This window comes from Rana temporaria, chromosome 8 (assembly GCF_905171775.1).
Source record: "Rana temporaria chromosome 8, aRanTem1.1, whole genome shotgun sequence".
NCBI lineage: Eukaryota > Metazoa > Chordata > Amphibia > Anura > Ranidae > Rana > Rana temporaria.
The window spans coordinates 48,623,044-48,640,949 of NC_053496.1; the positions used below are offsets into that span (position 1 = coordinate 48,623,044).

General features: G+C 45.1%; 1 protein-coding gene across 1 annotated transcript in view; it reads right to left on the reverse strand.

The window, feature by feature from the left end:
• The window catches only part of LOC120910395 (alpha-2-macroglobulin-like protein 1), a 56,278-nt gene extending 39,129 nt beyond the window's left edge, over nt 1-17,149 (reverse strand). The window contains exons 1-4 of the mRNA XM_040322152.1: nt 17,037-17,149; nt 13,230-13,419; nt 6,405-6,564; nt 1,529-1,581 (exon numbers count right to left, since the gene is read on the reverse strand). Of these exons, the coding sequence (XP_040178086.1) occupies nt 1,529-1,581; nt 6,405-6,564; nt 13,230-13,419; nt 17,037-17,149 (516 nt within the window). The remainder of the gene's footprint in view (nt 1-1,528; nt 1,582-6,404; nt 6,565-13,229; nt 13,420-17,036) is intronic.
• Nucleotides 17,150-17,906: the final 757 nt, after the last annotated feature.

The following is a 17,906-nucleotide window of genomic DNA, read 5'->3' on the forward strand; positions in this document are numbered from 1 at the left end:
TAAGAAAATGGTGCCGCATTTTTGCCATTAGATGGAGCTGACGATACAGGCATTAATCTCTTAGATAGAATACTGGCCATTATATGCTTCTGACATTTGTGCAATGAATGTTTTATAAATAGACCCCTTAGTAAGGAAAAGGTCACTGACCTGTGTTCTACCCCTTCCTCTGTACTACTCTACACTTGTACTAAACTTTTTTTATTTTCTTGTATGTGTCCCCATTGTCCGTGTCCCGTGTTTCAACAGGAAGTGAGAGATAATTGCCCCAGTAAGGACACAGATAGCAAAACCTGACATTTTAGCCTTTCCCTACCACATTTAAAACAAATGAATGCATTTCGACTGGAGTTGGGCTATCAAAATAAGAAGTGGCATGAGCTGGTACCCTATGGCCAGGGGAGGGCTGGCAGGGGGGCAGGGTGGAAATCTTCCCCCGGGCTGGTGACACTATGCACAGCCACTGGCCACCACTACCAAATGCTGTTTTTGCAGAGCAGGAATATGCCTGCCGGAGCTCTGTTAACACAGGTCACGGCCGCTGCTCACCTCCCACTGTGAAGCCGTGCCTGTGTCAGCTCCGAGGTAGATGGCTGCAGAGCACAGCTATGTCTCGTCTCACACATAGCTCAGCCTCAGCGCACACCAGCGCCGACATCCCTTTCTCTCTCTGCACAGACACGAGGAAAGATAGAGCTCATCTGCTCCTTCTCCTTCTGAGTCTGCCCTGCCCACACTCCCCGGGCATGTGTGGGCACTGGACAGGAAGTTTGAACCCAAAAAAGCATCAGACAGCCTGCCTGTGCCTCAGCCTCCATCCTGGAAAGCTCACCCTCTCTAGTCTCTCCTGCCTCCCAGTGTATAAAAAGGGGTGCTCTGTGGACTTTGTTAAAGGGGAGGGGGGCAGGCTTTGGTGAGCAGAGACCCTCTTTACACAATAGTCCACAGCATGCACCCTTAAATTAAGTTTCCCAGAACACCCCTTACATCAGATCTGATGTATATGGGGTCTGTGCGGACTCTGATGTAAGGGGAGGCCTCTGCGCGGACTCTGATGTAAGGGGAGGCCTCTGCGCGGACTCTGATGTAAGGGGAGGCCTCTGCGCGGACTCTGATGTAAGGGGAGGCCTCTGCGCGGACTCTGATGTAAGGGGAGGCCTCTGCGCGGACTCTGATGTAAGGGGAGGCCTCTGCGCGGACTCTGATGTAAGGGGAGGCCTCTGCGCGGACTCTGATGTAAGGGGAGGCCTCTGCGCGGACTCTGATGTAAGGGGAGGCCTCTGCGCGGACTCTTGTGATCATGAAAAATCTTAGACTGTTTTCCTCGATCCATCACTTTTCCACACTCTATGGGCCATTTGACTGGACTTGCCCCCCAGGCCTAAGGCTGCCAGCCCTCCCCTGCCTATGGCAAGGTCTAGATGAGAAACTGAAGTACTGAGCAGCTAGGCTGTGCTCACTGTATGGATTTTAGGGCTTAAATGTTAAAGTTCTGACTGCAGTGTGCTTTTAAATATGAATAGATTACCATCGGCTTTTTGCACAAAAAGTTCTCATCTAACGTCACAATGCGAAAGCCAACTGCAAAAAAAGACAAAAGATAAGACTACATGGCTGTGTACAATATATTTGTTCTAATATTTTATGACTTAAATTGGTAATAAAATGTAAAAAGAAGTGATGTTCAGGGACCCAAAGTACCCAAAAAGACATCAGCATTTATATAGATATACTGTATATATCTATATAAAGCCAATTTTTTTTTTTTTTCCCCCACAATTTTTATTTTCTGGATAATTGGTACAAACAAAAAGGTTGTCATACAGAATGTGCAAATAACGCTTATATTGGAAGAATGGTACAGTATGTGCAGTTCATCTAATAATAATAATTTTTACTCTTAAAGTGGAGGTTCACTCTAAAAACTAATTTTTAACATTAGAGCCAGCATAGTAAGGGCATATACTTTTGGCAGGGGTTTTTTTTTTCTCCGTACTTACCTTTATATTCTGATTTGGTCCACGGCTTCCGCGTTCTGTTGACTCCGGGACTGGGCGTTCCTATCCCTGCCTCAGGCTTCCGATGACTGAGGGACTGGGCGTTCCTATCCTTCGGTTCGATGATTGACAGCTTGTGAAACAGGTGACCTGTCGCACAACGCGCTTCACCAGATTTCTGGAAATAGCCGAGCTGCGAGTCGGCACTATACCGCGCCTGCGCCCGCCGTGCATTGGAGAGATTTTCCTTTACTTACTGACCTGTATACACAACAGGAAGTAAAATAAACTCTTTTGAAAATGAAGGCATTCCCCTCTTTTCTCTGGATCAAGTGTCCCCATAACTATTCTCTTTACAACACAAAACATTGGATTTTCACTTACAATTGTCAGTGGTCACCAGAATAAATAAGAACTGAAGGTGAGGTGGAATCTGTATAATGGGGTTATGGGCAGCAACTAAAAAATGTGAGAGAAGTAATGACTCTTTGCAAAGCTATAAACAAATGAAAACAGAGCTTTTGGAGGTTGTCTATAGGAATTTGCAACCATTCTGCCAAAGAAATTAAAACAGTTGTGGGATCAGGTACTAATGTTGGATGAGAAGAATTTCAGATCATCCCAAAGGTGTTCAGTAGGGTTGGGGTTAGGGCTCTGTGCAGGGCACTCAAGTTTTTTCCACGCCAAATTGGTTGAACCATGTGTAGCGCTGACCCCGCGGGGTCGCTACGTGTTACAGCATCCACACATTTTACCCTGCTGCCAGACATCCATTAGACACATTTCTTAGTCAATGAACAGTCTCTTGCTTGTTTTTATTAGGGCATTGAACTTGGTTGGGTAAAAGGGACATGGGATACCCATCGGATGAATTAGTACTCTGAAGAATAAAGTAACTGCGTCACACTTCTCAGCAGAACAAGATGGCTGACCCTAAACTTGACAGACTTTTACCTCAGAACACTTCTCCCAGCACAAATCTCAAAAGACTTTTACCTCAGAACACTTCTTCCTCCAGCACACTACTTCACTGTCCAAGTTTAGTAATCCTGTCATCAGAACATGACTAGGCCTCACTCTGAATAAGTCTCAGTGTCTTTACCTAATGACCCTTTGTAGGCCGGGGCCTGCAGTACCCCTTTGTGGCAGCAACCGATTTACTTGAGAAGAATAAATGTAGATGGCCTACTGATGCCAGCAAGTTAGGGTGACCACATTTCCAAACTACCATTCAGGGACACCCTCCCTTCCCAAAAATCAGCTTGTGCTGTAACAAATCACAGCACAGTGATTGGACACAAGAGGCGGGATTTATGATTTCTCCAATCACAAGCAGGGGGCGGGATTGTGCTCCTCCAGGCATTCCCGGCCAGGACAAGTACTGTCAGTGTGTAAAGCAGTGATGTGGCGGCCTTTTTTGGGGGCATCAGTTTGCCCCGGGGGGCGGGGGGAGGGTATCTGTATCAGTTTAATTCCGAGACACTGTATTGTCCTGGAATAAATGTGCCCGGGACAGATCTGAAAAATGCAGGACTGTCCCGGGCAATCCGGGACACGTGATCACCCCTACAGCAAGTCCGACTTGTAAATCCTGCCCACCCTCCTGGCTGCAGCAACTTGACACAAAACTCCCACAGTCTCTCCCTCTGATTCTACATCCAGCTCCCCTGGCATGTCTTTTCCAGATCTCTCCACTGTGCTTTCCTCTCACCGACACCTGCCCTGGATCCTTCCTGAATGACTTTACTCCTAAAGTGCAGACCAACTCACTGCTTCAGCTTCTGTTCCAGGACACCTCTCCATGACCGTGTAAGAAGAGGCTCCCTCCCAGCTCCCAAGCTCCCCGCCTGAGGTAAACTCCCCCCCCCCAAGAAAGGGGTTCCCTCAGGCACGACAGTCTAACACTCCATCATCCAGTTCACCAAGCCGACAACTCCTCTCCCAGCAGGCTGACCATGGTTATATGTAGGAGGCTTGCCCCCTGGCAATCCTAGTTGGGGATTGGTCAGAGCTCCTCACATGCACCCCATGTCGCTCTAGCTCTCTGCCCTGCCCCTTTTCCAGAACATTCTCCCTGGAAACAGAGGAGGCGCCAAATAGCTGAAGTACATGCCAGTCACCTGCTGCTACACTAAACCACTCTCCTGCCTCCAGATCTAAACAAACAGGCCTAGCTCACAGTATAGGCCTGCTTAATTTTATCTGCCCTGGTAGCTTACACAAAAACCTAACTAGCACCTACCTACTTAAATATATAATAAAAAATGGGACCCATGGTTTGAACATTCTGCTACTTTCTTTAATCCCATCTAAATCACATAATTCCTTTTGCTGATCTGTTTATCCTAATAACACTTATGGTTTTATATCTACTTTTTGACCCTCATCTTAATTCTCTACTCTTTAGAACTATGTTTTATTAATGTTACATAAGATTTGTATAGTTTACTATTGTCCATTTTTTGACTCCTGGACATTTTCTTATGTGTACTCTTTTTTTGTATGCCATTTTGCTTTTTGTACCACCATTTTGTACCAAATAAAAAAGTTTGTAAACAAAAAAAAGGTAGAGGGTGCTACATATGTTTTTATGGAACTGAATTTTTGTACATTTTCATGTTCACTATAACTGAGGTTTGGATCTCTGTGATGTCCACTTGAGCTCTTCCACACCAAACTGATTAAACCATATCTTTATAGAGCTAGCTTTGTGTAGTTTGTCATGCTCTGTAGGGTTGAGGTCAGGGCACTGTGGAGGCCACTCCTGTTCCCTCACATTAAACCATGTCTTTATAGAGCTAGCTTTGTGCACGTGGTTGTAGACTATGAGCGAGGACTGGATCTCTGTGAAAGCCACTTGAGTTTTTCCACACCAAACTGATCAAACGATATCTTTATAGAGCTGGCTTTGTGTACATTATCATGTTGGATGAGAAGACATGGTCTATAATTGGCCTGTCAGCTCATCTCAAAGCTGTTCTGTAGGGTTGAAGTCAGGGCTCTGTGCAGGCCACTCAAGTTCCTTCTCACCAAACTCATCAAAACCATGTCTTTATGGAGCTGGCTGTTGAAACAGATAAGTTTGATGGTCAAGTCTCCACAAACCTTTAGCCAAAAACCTTTGCATCCCCGTGTAGGGCTACCCCCGCAGGAGCCGCTGATTTGTTGTTGGGATTGGCGTATTAAGTTACCTTAGTGTTGTCTAGGGGTGCAGTTAGAGAACAAAGTAGTGAGCGAATATCCAGGCGATGAATAAAGGGTTTTCCAATGCTTTATTTCCAGGCCAACACGGCCAACATCAACATCAAATCGGAAGAAAAGGTTGATGAAACAAGAGGGAGAACTTTGCAGTATCAGGCCTGGATATGAACCGAGCAATCCTGCTCTCAGTAGTATCAAATTGTAGTTCATCGCCACTCTAACCAGAGTGGGTGAAGTGCCCCCGGACAGACTCCTGCCACAAGCCTGGCAGCCGAAGTGTCACTTTAAATTGCTGGGAGGAACAGGCCTCTCACAGACCCGGCTCTAGGGCCTCTGCCACAGGCCTATTACTTTGGATGAGCTAAATGGACAAATTGAGCGAATCATCCCAGTAGATTTACGCATATGTCAAACAGGGTCACCGATTGACAGCTGCAACATACCTGTCAATACCTTGGTGACCAGATCCCTGATGGTTCGTTACAGTCTCCTGGATAACCCGCTTCTGGGTTCTCCCTGAGCCGATCCCCCACCGTACAGCCCTCAGCTAAGGATCTTCCTAGAAAAGTTGGGGACGCAGTATGTCACTGGGGCTCCCTTCTCCATCAGGATGGAGCCTCGTGTAGCATGCAACTCCGGCCAGGTGGGCCACGCCAGCGGGGTCCATGGATGCGCGCACCCTAAAGGTGGATGCCGCACCTGGAACCGGGACCCCGCGAAGATTCAATAAAGATGGCGTCTGCCACAGATATACCCCTCCCCAGCATGCTCCGCGAGGGAAAACTCCTCTAATTGGCTGCTGGGGAGAGTTGCTCTGTCAGAACCCCTCTAGCACCACCTGTCACCCAGAGGTGGAAACAACACCTCTGGAGCGCAGGCTGACCTACAGGACATTTCTGGAATGACAGCAGCCCAAATTTGACAAATTGTTAATGGGAGCAAAATAACTCTCCCATTCCCCACTAACTTTAGCGTAGTGCCCATACTGGAAGTAAGGGGGTGTTACACCCGCAACCCTAAACCCATTTAATTCAGGTCCGATTTGCAGCTTTACATTCTTCCATTTTTGTTCATCATTGGTCCCTTTATGGCCTTTTTAAAATAATACACTTTAAAACAAAGCCATCTGGGAAAAAAGTAAGCCTTGACACCTTCGATCGTGTTCTGCCTTGTCTACTATACCCAAAATCCCATTCCAAACCTTACCCATGTCGCTAGGCTTGTATTGAGGTTTGTCTGTTTGGACCACAATTCCATCTGCTATCCCCTGGATGAAGACTTGTTTTGTTTCCGTAAAAGAGAGGTCTCCCTTCGCCACAATTTTCACTGTTGCCACTTCGGCGATGCCCTTGCTGGGAGGTGGAACCTGGGTAAGAGGAAAGAAAGACTTTATAGAAAAGTTTCCATAATTACCCATCAAATGGTTTGCATATGTGTTATATACATAATGTGTTTTATTAAAGCTAGACCCATTTAGAGATATGCAAGACCCCATTAAACTCAGCTATAAAAATTTAAATTTTTTGCATCTGCAATCAATGTCAGTGAACCCTCAAGACATATACTTGGGGGAAAGAAAACACATTACCCCATCTGCTCTTAATGAAATCGCCCAGGTATGTGATGGACCTTTCTTAGACAGAATATGTCACTTTGGCCATTAAAGGGGTTGTAAAGGAAAAACATGTTTTCCCTAAATAGCTTCCTTTACCTTAGTGCAGTCCTCCTTCACGTACCTCATCCTTCCATTTAGCTTTTAAATGTCCTTATTTCTTCTGAGAAATCCTCACTTCCTGTTCTTCTGTCTGTAACCACACACAGTAATGCAAGGCTTTCTCCCTGGTGTGGAGAAAACCTCTTGAGGGGGAAGGGGGCGAGCAGGAGTGTCAGGACGCCCACTAACACACAGCTCCTTTCTCTATCTGCAAAGTAGAGAGTGTCCTGACTTGCCTGCTCGCCCCCTCCCCCTCAAGAGGCTTTCTCCACACCAGGGAGAAAGCCTCGCATTACGGTGTTGAGTTACAGACATATATCTTTTCATGTGACAACACTGAAGTGGCACTTTGCTACAATGTAAAGTAGTGAGTGTACAGCTTGTATAACAGTGTAAATTTGCTGTCCCCTCAAAATAACTCAACACACAGCCAGTAATGTCTAAACCGCTGGCAACAAAAGTGAGTGCACCCATAAGTGAAAATGTCCAAATTGGGCCCAATTAGCCATTTTCCCGCCCCGGTGTCATGTGACTTATTAGTGTTACAAGGTCTAAGGTGTGAATGGGGAGCAGGTGTGTTAAATTTGGTGGTATTTTTCTCACTCTCTCATACTGGTAACTGGAAGTTCAACATGGCACCTCGTGGTAGAGAACTCTCTGAGGATCTGATAAAAAGAATTGTTGCTCTATATAAAGATGGCCTAGGCTATAAGAAGATTGCCAAGACCCTGAAACTGGGCTGCAGCATGGTGGTCAAGACCACACAGCGGTTTAACAGGACAGGTTCCATTTAGAACAGGCCTCACCATGGTCAACCAAAGAAGTTGAGTGTACGTGCTCAGCATCATATACAGAGGTTGTCTTTGGGAAATAGACATATGAGTGCTGCCAGAATTGCTGCAGAGGTTGAAAGGGGTGGGGGGTCAGCCTGGCAGTGCTCAGACCATACGCTGCACACTGCATCAAATTGGTCTGCATGGCTGTCATCCCAAAAGGAAGCCTCTTCTAAAAGATGATGCACAAGAAAGCCTGCAAACAGTTTGCTAAAGACAACCAGACTAAGGATATGAATTACTGGAACCATGTCCTGTGGTCTGAGACCAAGATAAACTTATTTGGTTCAGATGGTGTCAAGCATGTATGGCGACAACCAGATGAGGAGTACAAAGACAAGTTTGTCTTACCTACAGTCAAGCATGGTGGTGGGAGTGTCATGGTCTGGGCAGCATTAGTGCTGCCAACACTGGGGAGCTACAGTTCATTGAGGAGACCATGAATGCCAACATGTACTGTGACATACTGAAGCAGAGTGTGATCCCCTCCCTTCGGAGACTGGGCCGCAGGGCAGTATTCCAATATGATAACGACCCCAAACACACCTCCAAGATGATCACTGCCTTGCTTAAGAGGCTGAGGTCAAAGGTGATGGACTGGCCAAGCATGTCTACAGACCTAAACCCTAAGAATCTATGGGGCATCCTCAAATGGAAGGTGGAGGAGCGCAAGGTCTCCAACACTCCAGTGGCAACCTGTGAAGCTTTCGTGAACTCCATGCCCAAGAGGGTTAAGGCAGTGCTGAAAAATAATGGTGGCCACACAAAATATTAACACTGATGCCGCGTACAGACGATCATTTTTCAGCATGAAAAAAACCTTTGTTTTTCAGCATGTCAAAAAACTTTCCCAACTTCATCATTAAAACGACGTTGCCTACACACCATCGTTTTTAAAAAATGATCTAGCAAAGCGTGGTGACTTACAACACGTACGACGGCACTATAAAGGGGAAGTTCCATTTGCCTTTGGGCTGATTTAGCTGATTCCGTGTTAGTAAAAGACGATTCGCGCTTTTCTGTCTGTTACAGCGTGATGAATGTGCTTACTCCATTACGAACGGTAGTTTTACCAGAACGAGCGCTCCCGTCTCATAACTTGCTTCTGAGCATGCGCGGGTTTTTTTACGTTGTTTTAGTCCACACACAATCATTTTTTTTACAACCCGAAAAACAACATAATTTTAAAACGACGTTAAAAAATGCAGCATGCTCGAATTTTTTTTTTTTGTCGTTTTTCAGAACCTGAAAAATGATGTGTAGCCCACACGCGATCATTTTAAATGACGTTTTTGAAAAACAACGTTTTTTTCATCCCGAAAAATGATCGTGTGTACGCGGCATTAGACCAAATTGGGCCTATTTTCACTTAGGGGTGTACTCACTTTTGTTGCCAGAGGTTTAGACATTAATAGCTGTGTGCTGAGTTATTTTGAGGGGACAGCAAATTTACATTGTTATACACGCTGTACACTCACTACTTTACATTGTAGTAAAGTGTAATTTCTTCAGTGTTGTCACATGAAAAGATAGAATAAAATATTTACAAAAATGTGAGGGGTGTACTCACTTTTGTGAGATACTGTAGATAAGGAGCCTCAATGTGTTTTGTACACTAACTGATTGATAGCAAGGTCAATTTACCTTAAGCATTCTGGGCCAGATCCACAGCCAGCGGGCTTAACTTAAATGTTCCTATTTAAGTTACACCGCCGCAAAATTTCTACCTAAGTGCCCGATCCACAAAGCACTTACCTAGAAATTTGCAGCTGTGTAACTTAAATCTGTCCGGCGCAAGGCGTGCCCAATCTAATGGGGCGAGTCCCATTTAAATTAGGCGCGCTCCCGCGCCGGACGTACTGCGCATGCTTCCGACGCGATTTTCCCGACGTGCTTTGCACGAAGTTACGTTGCACCGAGTTTTGAGAATCGCGACGGGTGTAAAAGAAAAAAAGAGTTGCGGCGGGAAAAAAAAATAAAAATGACAGCGACGCGGGATAGAAGGGTATACTTTTACATGGTGTACTAAGTTTACACTTTGTAAAAGCAGCCCTAATTTTGCGACGGCAAACTAACACTTACGGAAAAAAAACGAAGGGAAAAAGCTTCGTGGATCTCCGTAAGTGCTAATTTGCATACCCGACGCGGAATTTCTACGAGAAATGCCCCCAGCGGCGGCCGAGGTACTGTATCCTAAGATCCGACAGTGTAAAACTATTACACCTGCCGGATCTTAGGAATATCTATGCGTAACTGATTCTATGAATCAGCCGCATAGATAGAAACAGGGCCCCTACGATTAGGCATCCTGTGTGAAATGCATCAAGGCTCCTTATTAACCACTTGCCCACCGGGCCTATTCTGGCACTTTTGCTAGAAAATTCATCAGAACCCCCAAACATTATATATATTTTTTTAGCAGACATCCTAGGGAATAAAATAATTTTTCAAACACCTTTTTTTGGGAAAAAAAAAACGGTTTCATGAATTAACTACTTAAGGACCCCCCACTGTATATATACGTCCTCTTTTTAAACATGGATATCTCAGTAACGGCAGCAGCTGCTGCCACAACTGAGATATCCATGTTTTCAGCGGGCGGCCGTGTAAACGATAACGGCGGTCTCCGCGGCGGATTCGCCGCGAGATCGCCGTTATCGGTGGCGGGAGAGGGGGCCCCCTCCCGCCGCTTTTCCGCGCCCTCCGCCGCTTACCGGAGCCGTCGGTAGCGGCGGAGGAGATCCGATGCTGCTGCCTGGAGAGTGAGGACTTGAGTGAGGGCAAGATGGCCCCCACCCGTCCTCATAGCTCTGCTGGGCGGAAGTGACGTCAAAACGTCAGTCCCGCCCAGCCTCTTAAAGAGACAATTTTTTTTCTGTCATTTTTTTTTTTTTGCATTTAAGCCTAAATATGAGATCTGAGGTCTTTTTGACCCCAGATCTCATATTTAAGAGGACCTGTCATGCTTTTTTCTATTACAAGGGATGTTTACATTCCTTGTAATAGGAATAAAAGTGATCATTTTTTTTTTTTTTTATATTTTAGTGTAAAAAAAAAATAAAATCAATAAAATTAAATAAGAAAACAAAAAAAATTTTTTTTTAAAGCGCCCCGTCCTGACGAGCTCGCGCGCAGAAGCGAACGCATACGCGAGTAGCGCCCGCATATGAAAACGGTGTTCAAATCACACAAGTGAGGTATCGCCGCGATCGTTAGAGCGAGAGCAATAATTATAGCCCTAGAGCTACTCTGTAGCTCAAAAAATGCAACTTATAGAATTTTTTAAACGTCGCCTATCTAGATTTTTAAGGGTAAAAGTTTGACGCCATGCCACGAGCGGGCGCAATTTTAAAGCGTGACATGTTGGGTATCATTTTACTCGGCGTAACATTATCTTTCACAATATATAAAAAAATTGGGCCAAATTTATTGTTGTCTTATTTTTTAATTCAAAAAAGTGAATTTTTTCCAAAAAAAGTGCGCTTGTAAGACTGCTGCGCAAATACGGTGTGACAAAAAGTATTGCGATGACCGCCATTTTATTCTCTAGGGTGTTAGAAAAAAATATATATATATATAATGTTTGGGGGTTTTAAGTAATTTTCTAGCAGAAAAAAATGTTTTAGTCTTGCAAACACCAAATCTGAAAAACACCTGAGGTCTTTAAGTGGTTAAAAAACAACAAAACAGTAAAGTTAGTCCAATTTTTTTGTATAATGTGAAAGATTATGTTACGCCGAGTAAATAGATACCTAACATGTCACGCTTTAAAATTGTGCACACTCATGGAATGGCGCCAAACTTCGGTACTTCAAAATCTCCATAGGCGACGCTTTATTTTTTTTTACAGGTTACTATTTTCGAGTTACAGAGGAGGTCTAGTGCTAGAATTGTTGCACACGCTCTAACGCACGCGACGATACCTCATATGTGGGGTTTGAGCGGCGTTTACATATGTGGGCGGGACTTTCATGCGCGTTCGCTTCTGCACGCGAGCTACCGGGGATAGGGGCGTTGTAAAATAAAATTTAACTTTTTTTTTTTAATTCATTTTTTTTTTTTTACACTTAAATTTTTTTTTTTTTTTTATCACTTTTATTCCTATTACAAGGAATGTAAACATCCCTTGTAATAGGAATCATTCTGACAGGCCCTCTTTATGGAGAGATGTGGGGTCAATAAGACCCCACATCTCTCCTCCAGGCTTACAAGCATGAAAATCGGTGAAAAAAGATTCACCGATCTCACACTGACAGCCGCGATTGCAGCTTTGTTTACTTCCGGGTACCGGGCGTGACGTCATAACGTCGCGCCCGGGTCTCCGACGGTCATAGAGATGACTGTGATCGTCTGGTCACCAGTCATCTCTATGGTTCTGCAGCGAGCGCTGGCCGATTCGCTGTCCGGGCCCCCGATGGCACGGGAGAGCCCGGAGAAGCACCGGATGGCGGCGGGAGGGGGGGCGTCCCCTCCCGCTGCCTATAAGAACGATCAAGCGGCGGAACTGCCGATTTGATCATTCTTATTGTGCACAGAATCACCGGCTGAAGACGGTGATATCTGAATGATGCCTGTAGCTGCAGGCATCATTCAGATATCACCGCACAAAATGAAGGACGTCCTCTGGTGGGCAAGTGATTAAACCCTATGATTTGGCATCCGGTGTGTGAAATGCTTCAAGGTTTCATACTGACCCCATACATTTGGGTATCCTGTGTGCAAAATGCATCAAGGCTCCTTATTGACCCCTATGATTGGGCATCATGTGCTTCTCGCTACTCGATCAAACACACCGCCGGCGTTCAGGACGGAACACGATGACGTCATGGCACCCTACGATCGTTTCGTCTCGATAGGACTTCAACGGAGTGGAAGCGAGTCCCTTGACTTTTTTGCCTATTATTCATCATATGATTGTAAGTGCAACCTTTTATTACACCTACCTCTTTGAAAAACTTAATACGCTATGAGAATCCCCTCTTTTTTTATCGTTTATGTTACACCTTGGACCTTTTGCTGAGTTCCACTCTGATCATCCAGGCGGATTGGTTTTGGGAAGACCATACGTACTTCCCATATGCTCCATGAGACTGATGCAAAGCAGTCTTCCATTCTGGTAAGCAGGCAATTTTTCCTTACGGGTGTACTGCAGAGATTTATTTCACCATTAGCAACTTGGAGTTTGTCACATCACTTTTTCAACAGCCTTTTTTCTGAGAAAATTATGCTGGACTAATCACTGAGTACTTTCTCTTCACGGCTTTTGGAATTTTGTTTACACTTAACCTTTTTTCCTGGACTTAATTCTTACTCCAGAACGAATTTTTATTTATATTATTTTTCATGAACTTTATTCACAATAACCACATGAATTATATATTTATCACATATTAGCGCTGCATTTCCCCCTGCTTTAAAGGTAAGAAGTGAAAAGTTACAAGACATAGTTTATCATCTTAGCCCACAACGTAACAACGCACTCACCTTGAACTTGCAGCAAGAAATGGGCAGTTGGGAACACCCATCTTTAGGATAAATAACGACAGTTTCTCCTAAAGTCTCCAAGGTCACAGTTATATCTATTCTGGGATGGCCAACAGCACCATCCAGCACGAGGCAAGCCGTTTCTATGGATGGGTAGTGCAATTGGGCCGGGAGAAAGACCATGTAGTTACTGAAAGACATGAATCATCAAATACTATTAAAGCAGAAGGCTGGGAGGAAATATACCGTACTCTCAGTTGTATACCCAATATACACTATATTACCAACAGTGGCCCGGATTCAGGTACGACTTGCGCATTATTTGCGGAGGCACAGGGCAACGATTTTGCCCTACGCCCCCGCAAATAATTTGCGCTGCCCTCGATTCACGGAGCAGTAGCTCCGTAAATTGCGAGGGCGCGCCGGCAAAATTGCCTGGCGTAAGCGCGCGCAATGTAAATGATCCCGCCGGGGGCGGGAATCATTTAAATTAGGCGCGCTCCCGCGCCGAGCGTACAGCGCATGCTCCGTCGGGAAACTTTCCCGACGTGCATTGCGGCAAATGACGTCGCAAGGACGTCATTTGCTTCAAAGTGAACGTGAATGGCGTCCAGCGCCATTCACGATTCACTTACGCAAACGACGTAAAATTCGAACGTCGCGACGCGGGAACGCCGGGTATCCTATAGCATTGGCTGCGCCTGCTATTAGGATGTGTAACCTTACGCGAAACCCGACGTACGCAAACTACGTAATTTGCGTACGCAGGGCTCGCGCAACGTTGTGAATCGGTGTTAGTATGCAATTTGCATACTATACACAGATCACAATGGGAGCGCCCCCTAGCGGTCATCGCTAGAATGCAGCCTAAAATCTGCGTGGCATAGGAGCCTTATGCCACGCAGATTTTAGGCTGCAGTCGGCGTAACGAGTTCTCTGAATCAGGAGAACTCGTTACGCCGGCGCAAGTCAGCAATTGCGCTGCGTAACTATGGTTACGCAGGCGCAATTGCTACCTGAATCTGGGCCAGTATTGGGACACCTGCCTTTAGACGCACATAAACTTTAATGGTATCCCAGTCTTAGTCAGTAGGGTTCAGTATTGAGTTGGCCCACCCTTTACAGCTATAACAGCTTCAACTCTTCTAGGAAGGCTGTCCACAAGGTTAAGGAGAGTGTCTATGGGAATGTTTGACCATTCTTCCAGAAGGGCATTTGTGTGGGATTGAGAAGGCCTGGCTCACAGTCTCCGCTTTAATTAATCCCAAAGATGTTCTATCGGGTTGAGGTCAGGACTCTGTGCAGCCCAGTCAAGTTCCTCCACCCCAAACTCGCTCATTCATGTCTTTGTGAATTTGTGGAAAATGTCAAGGGGTATGAATACTTTTTCAAAGCACTGTGTGTGGTTTCATTTTGGATTGTATTTCAGGAAATTCACATGAGAGCAGGAAAATCAACTGAGGGGTCGATGAACAGCCCTCCCAAAAACATATATATTCTGTTCAACCCGGTTTCAATCACTCCCAAACTATTACTATTATAACTATACATGAATAAAAAGAAGAAGTAGTTAGCAAACATTTTCTAATTATCTAATGAGGGCCGTGTCAAAAACGGTTATCTTTTGACAACATAAATGAAGTCCAGTATTTTATAGAAGTGTTATCTGTACTTTCACCATGGGTTGTGTATGTTGTAATGTTTGTAAAGATTTTGTTCCGCATAATTGTAACCGTATGATGAGCCGTTTCATCACTGTCCGTGTTCTTCCACCTTGAAGATCACACGTTACAGCTGAGCTTATTCAGGAATCCAGATCATTAATCTTACATTTTTATAAATAGGATAATATGAAAAACACATCAAAGCAAGCTGGACTTGTGATACATAGAACACAATCCTTATAGCCCAACTGAGCTCTATAACAGTAAAATACATTCCAGTTCCAACAAACTTAGAAAGCATCCACATCCAGAGAAGAAAAGTCCGTCCCCTTTCATTATGCTGCAGAAGGACCCTTGCTTGCTGTGTGGAAGCAGTAGTCTCTCTGCAGAGGTCCCACTTGCCCACTGAGGAGACAGAGCTTAAAGTGGAATTTTTTTTTACAGTAGATTGAGGCTAATTACGGGAAACACAATCGGGTGTTTTTTTTTTTTAAATCAATGCAGTACTTACCGTTTTAGAGATAGATGTTCTCCCGCCGCTTCCGGGTATGGTCTGCGGGACTGGGCGTTCCTATTTGATTGACAGCCTTCCGACGGTCGCATACAGCGCGTCACAAGTTTCCGAAAGTAGCCGAACGTCGGTGCGCAGGGGCCGTATAGAGCCGCACCGACGTTCGGCTTCTTTCGGCAACGCCCGATTGTGCTTCCCGTAATTAGCCTCAATCTACTGTTAAAAAATGTTTTTCAGGTGAACCCCCGCTTTAAAGGAGAAGTACAGCCAAAGCTTGTCGGTGGATCACAGGAGTGCAGTTCATTCTGCCCTCTGCCCGTAGATGCTTGCTGTTGCCTGATGTCAGGAAGGATCTCAACCATATGGTCCAGTGAGCGCGGGGAGTCAGAGCAGAGAGGTGCTGACTGACAGTCACAAGCTCTCTGCTCATGGAGCTCTGAGATCCAAGCAATAACCGTTGTTTTTAATTGCTCATTTCTCAGTGTTAGAGCCAGCAGGGGACAATGCTGCATCTATAGTATCATGTCTGCAGTCTCTGACCATCTCTTGTATTATGTCTGCAGTCTCTGACCATCTCCTGTAGTATGCTTGCAGTCTCTGACCATCTCCTGTATCATGTCTACTGTCTCTGAACAACTACTGTACCATGTTCGTAGCCTCTGACCATTTCCTGTATCATGTCCATAGTCTTTGTCTACATCCTATTGTGTCCCTGCTGCCTCTGACACTGAATATTTACTGAATTGTATGTGCGGCCCTTTGGTGATGTCGGGGGCCACACTTGATATTTGTGGCCCTTTTGCACCTTTACTGTGACCTTTAGAGTCTCTGCAGACACTATTCTGTGTTTTCCTATTGCCCTGTTATAGTAGTGATTTCTAGTCGTCTTGTGTAATATGTCTCCTGCAGCATGTTCACAGTCTCTGACTATGTCTTATATCTAGTCTTCACTCAATGACCATGCCTTGTATCATGTCTGCAGTCTCTGACCATCTCTTATATTCTGTCCTCAGTCTCTGACATCTTTTATATTATGTCCTAAGCTCAGTCTCTGACCATCTCTTGTATCATGTCTGCAGTCTCTGACCATCTCTTGTATCATGTCTGCAGTCTCTGACCATCTCCTGTATCATGTCTTCAGTCTCTGACCATCTCCTGTAACATGTCTGCCGACTCTGACCATCTCCTGTATCATGTTTGCAGTCTCTGACCACCTCCTGTAACATGTTTGCCGTCACTGACCATCTCCTATATCATCTCTGCTGTCTCTGACCATCTCCTGTATTGTGTCTGCTGTCTCTGACCATCTCCTGTATCATCTCTGCCGTCTCTGACCATCTCTTGTATCATGTCTGCTGTCTCTGACCATCTCCTGTATCATGTCTGCAGTCTCTGACCATCTCCTCTATCATGTCCATAGTCTGTTGCCGTGTACACACGGTGGGAATTTCGAACACAAATGTTCGATGTGAACTTGTTGTCGGAAAATCCGACCGTATGTAGGCTGCATTGGACATTTGCTGTTAGAATTTCCGAGACCTCATATCAAGAAAGTTGACCACCCACACTACATTTAAATCATAAAGCACATCTACATATCCTAGAAGTGGAATCAGGGCAGTATTCACTTACATTGATGACTGTGTGGATGACAGTCCGAGGAGTGCAGATAGGTAGAAGAGGCACAGAGCAGGTAGGTAGTGCTCCAGCAGACCAGGCACCTTCACCCTCATTGACTTTCCCATTATTCTCCACCGCGTCCTTCCGTCTCCTTCCGTCTATCTTTCTGGCCGGATTTTCTGATGTCACTCCCTGCGGTCCGATTTATATCCCTTCTGCCCCTGCCCTCCTCTCCATCCCTCTGTTCTATTATAATTGGGTAACCAATAATATTTTGCACACTTCACTTCTATTGTTACAGGAAAAACAATTGTCTGTCATCTGATCAAAACTCACCGCGGCCTGCAATGCTCATAAAGAAGATTTAAACCCCAATTGAAAGATTTACTTTGCTAAAGCACCATGGATTATAACCAACTGGCACGTTTTTAAGTTATAAAAAAAAAAAAAAAAAAGTTTTCCTTATTTTCCATCCTTTGTTATATAACTCGGTGCTGTTGATCTCCTGCAGCCCCTTTGCAGCCGCTTGTGATGGCTGTGTGGCATTTCTTAGGGCATTTGTGGAACGTGCCTGGTTAATGTTTGTGAAAACAGCAACTTGCAGTTTTCCATTGACAGGGTGAAAACGCAGGAGCGCGATTGGGAGATAGGGACACAGTGGGGCAGATTCAGATACATTGTTGTATCTCCCTGCGCGGCGTAACGTATCTCAGATACGTTACGCTGCCGTAATTTAGGGCTCAAGTTCCGTATTCAGAAAGAACTTGCGCCCTACGTTACGGCGGCGTAACATATGTGGTCCGGCGTAAGCCGGCGTAATTCAAATGTGGATGATGTGGGCGTGTTTTATTTAAATTTACTGTGACATCACATATTTGATGT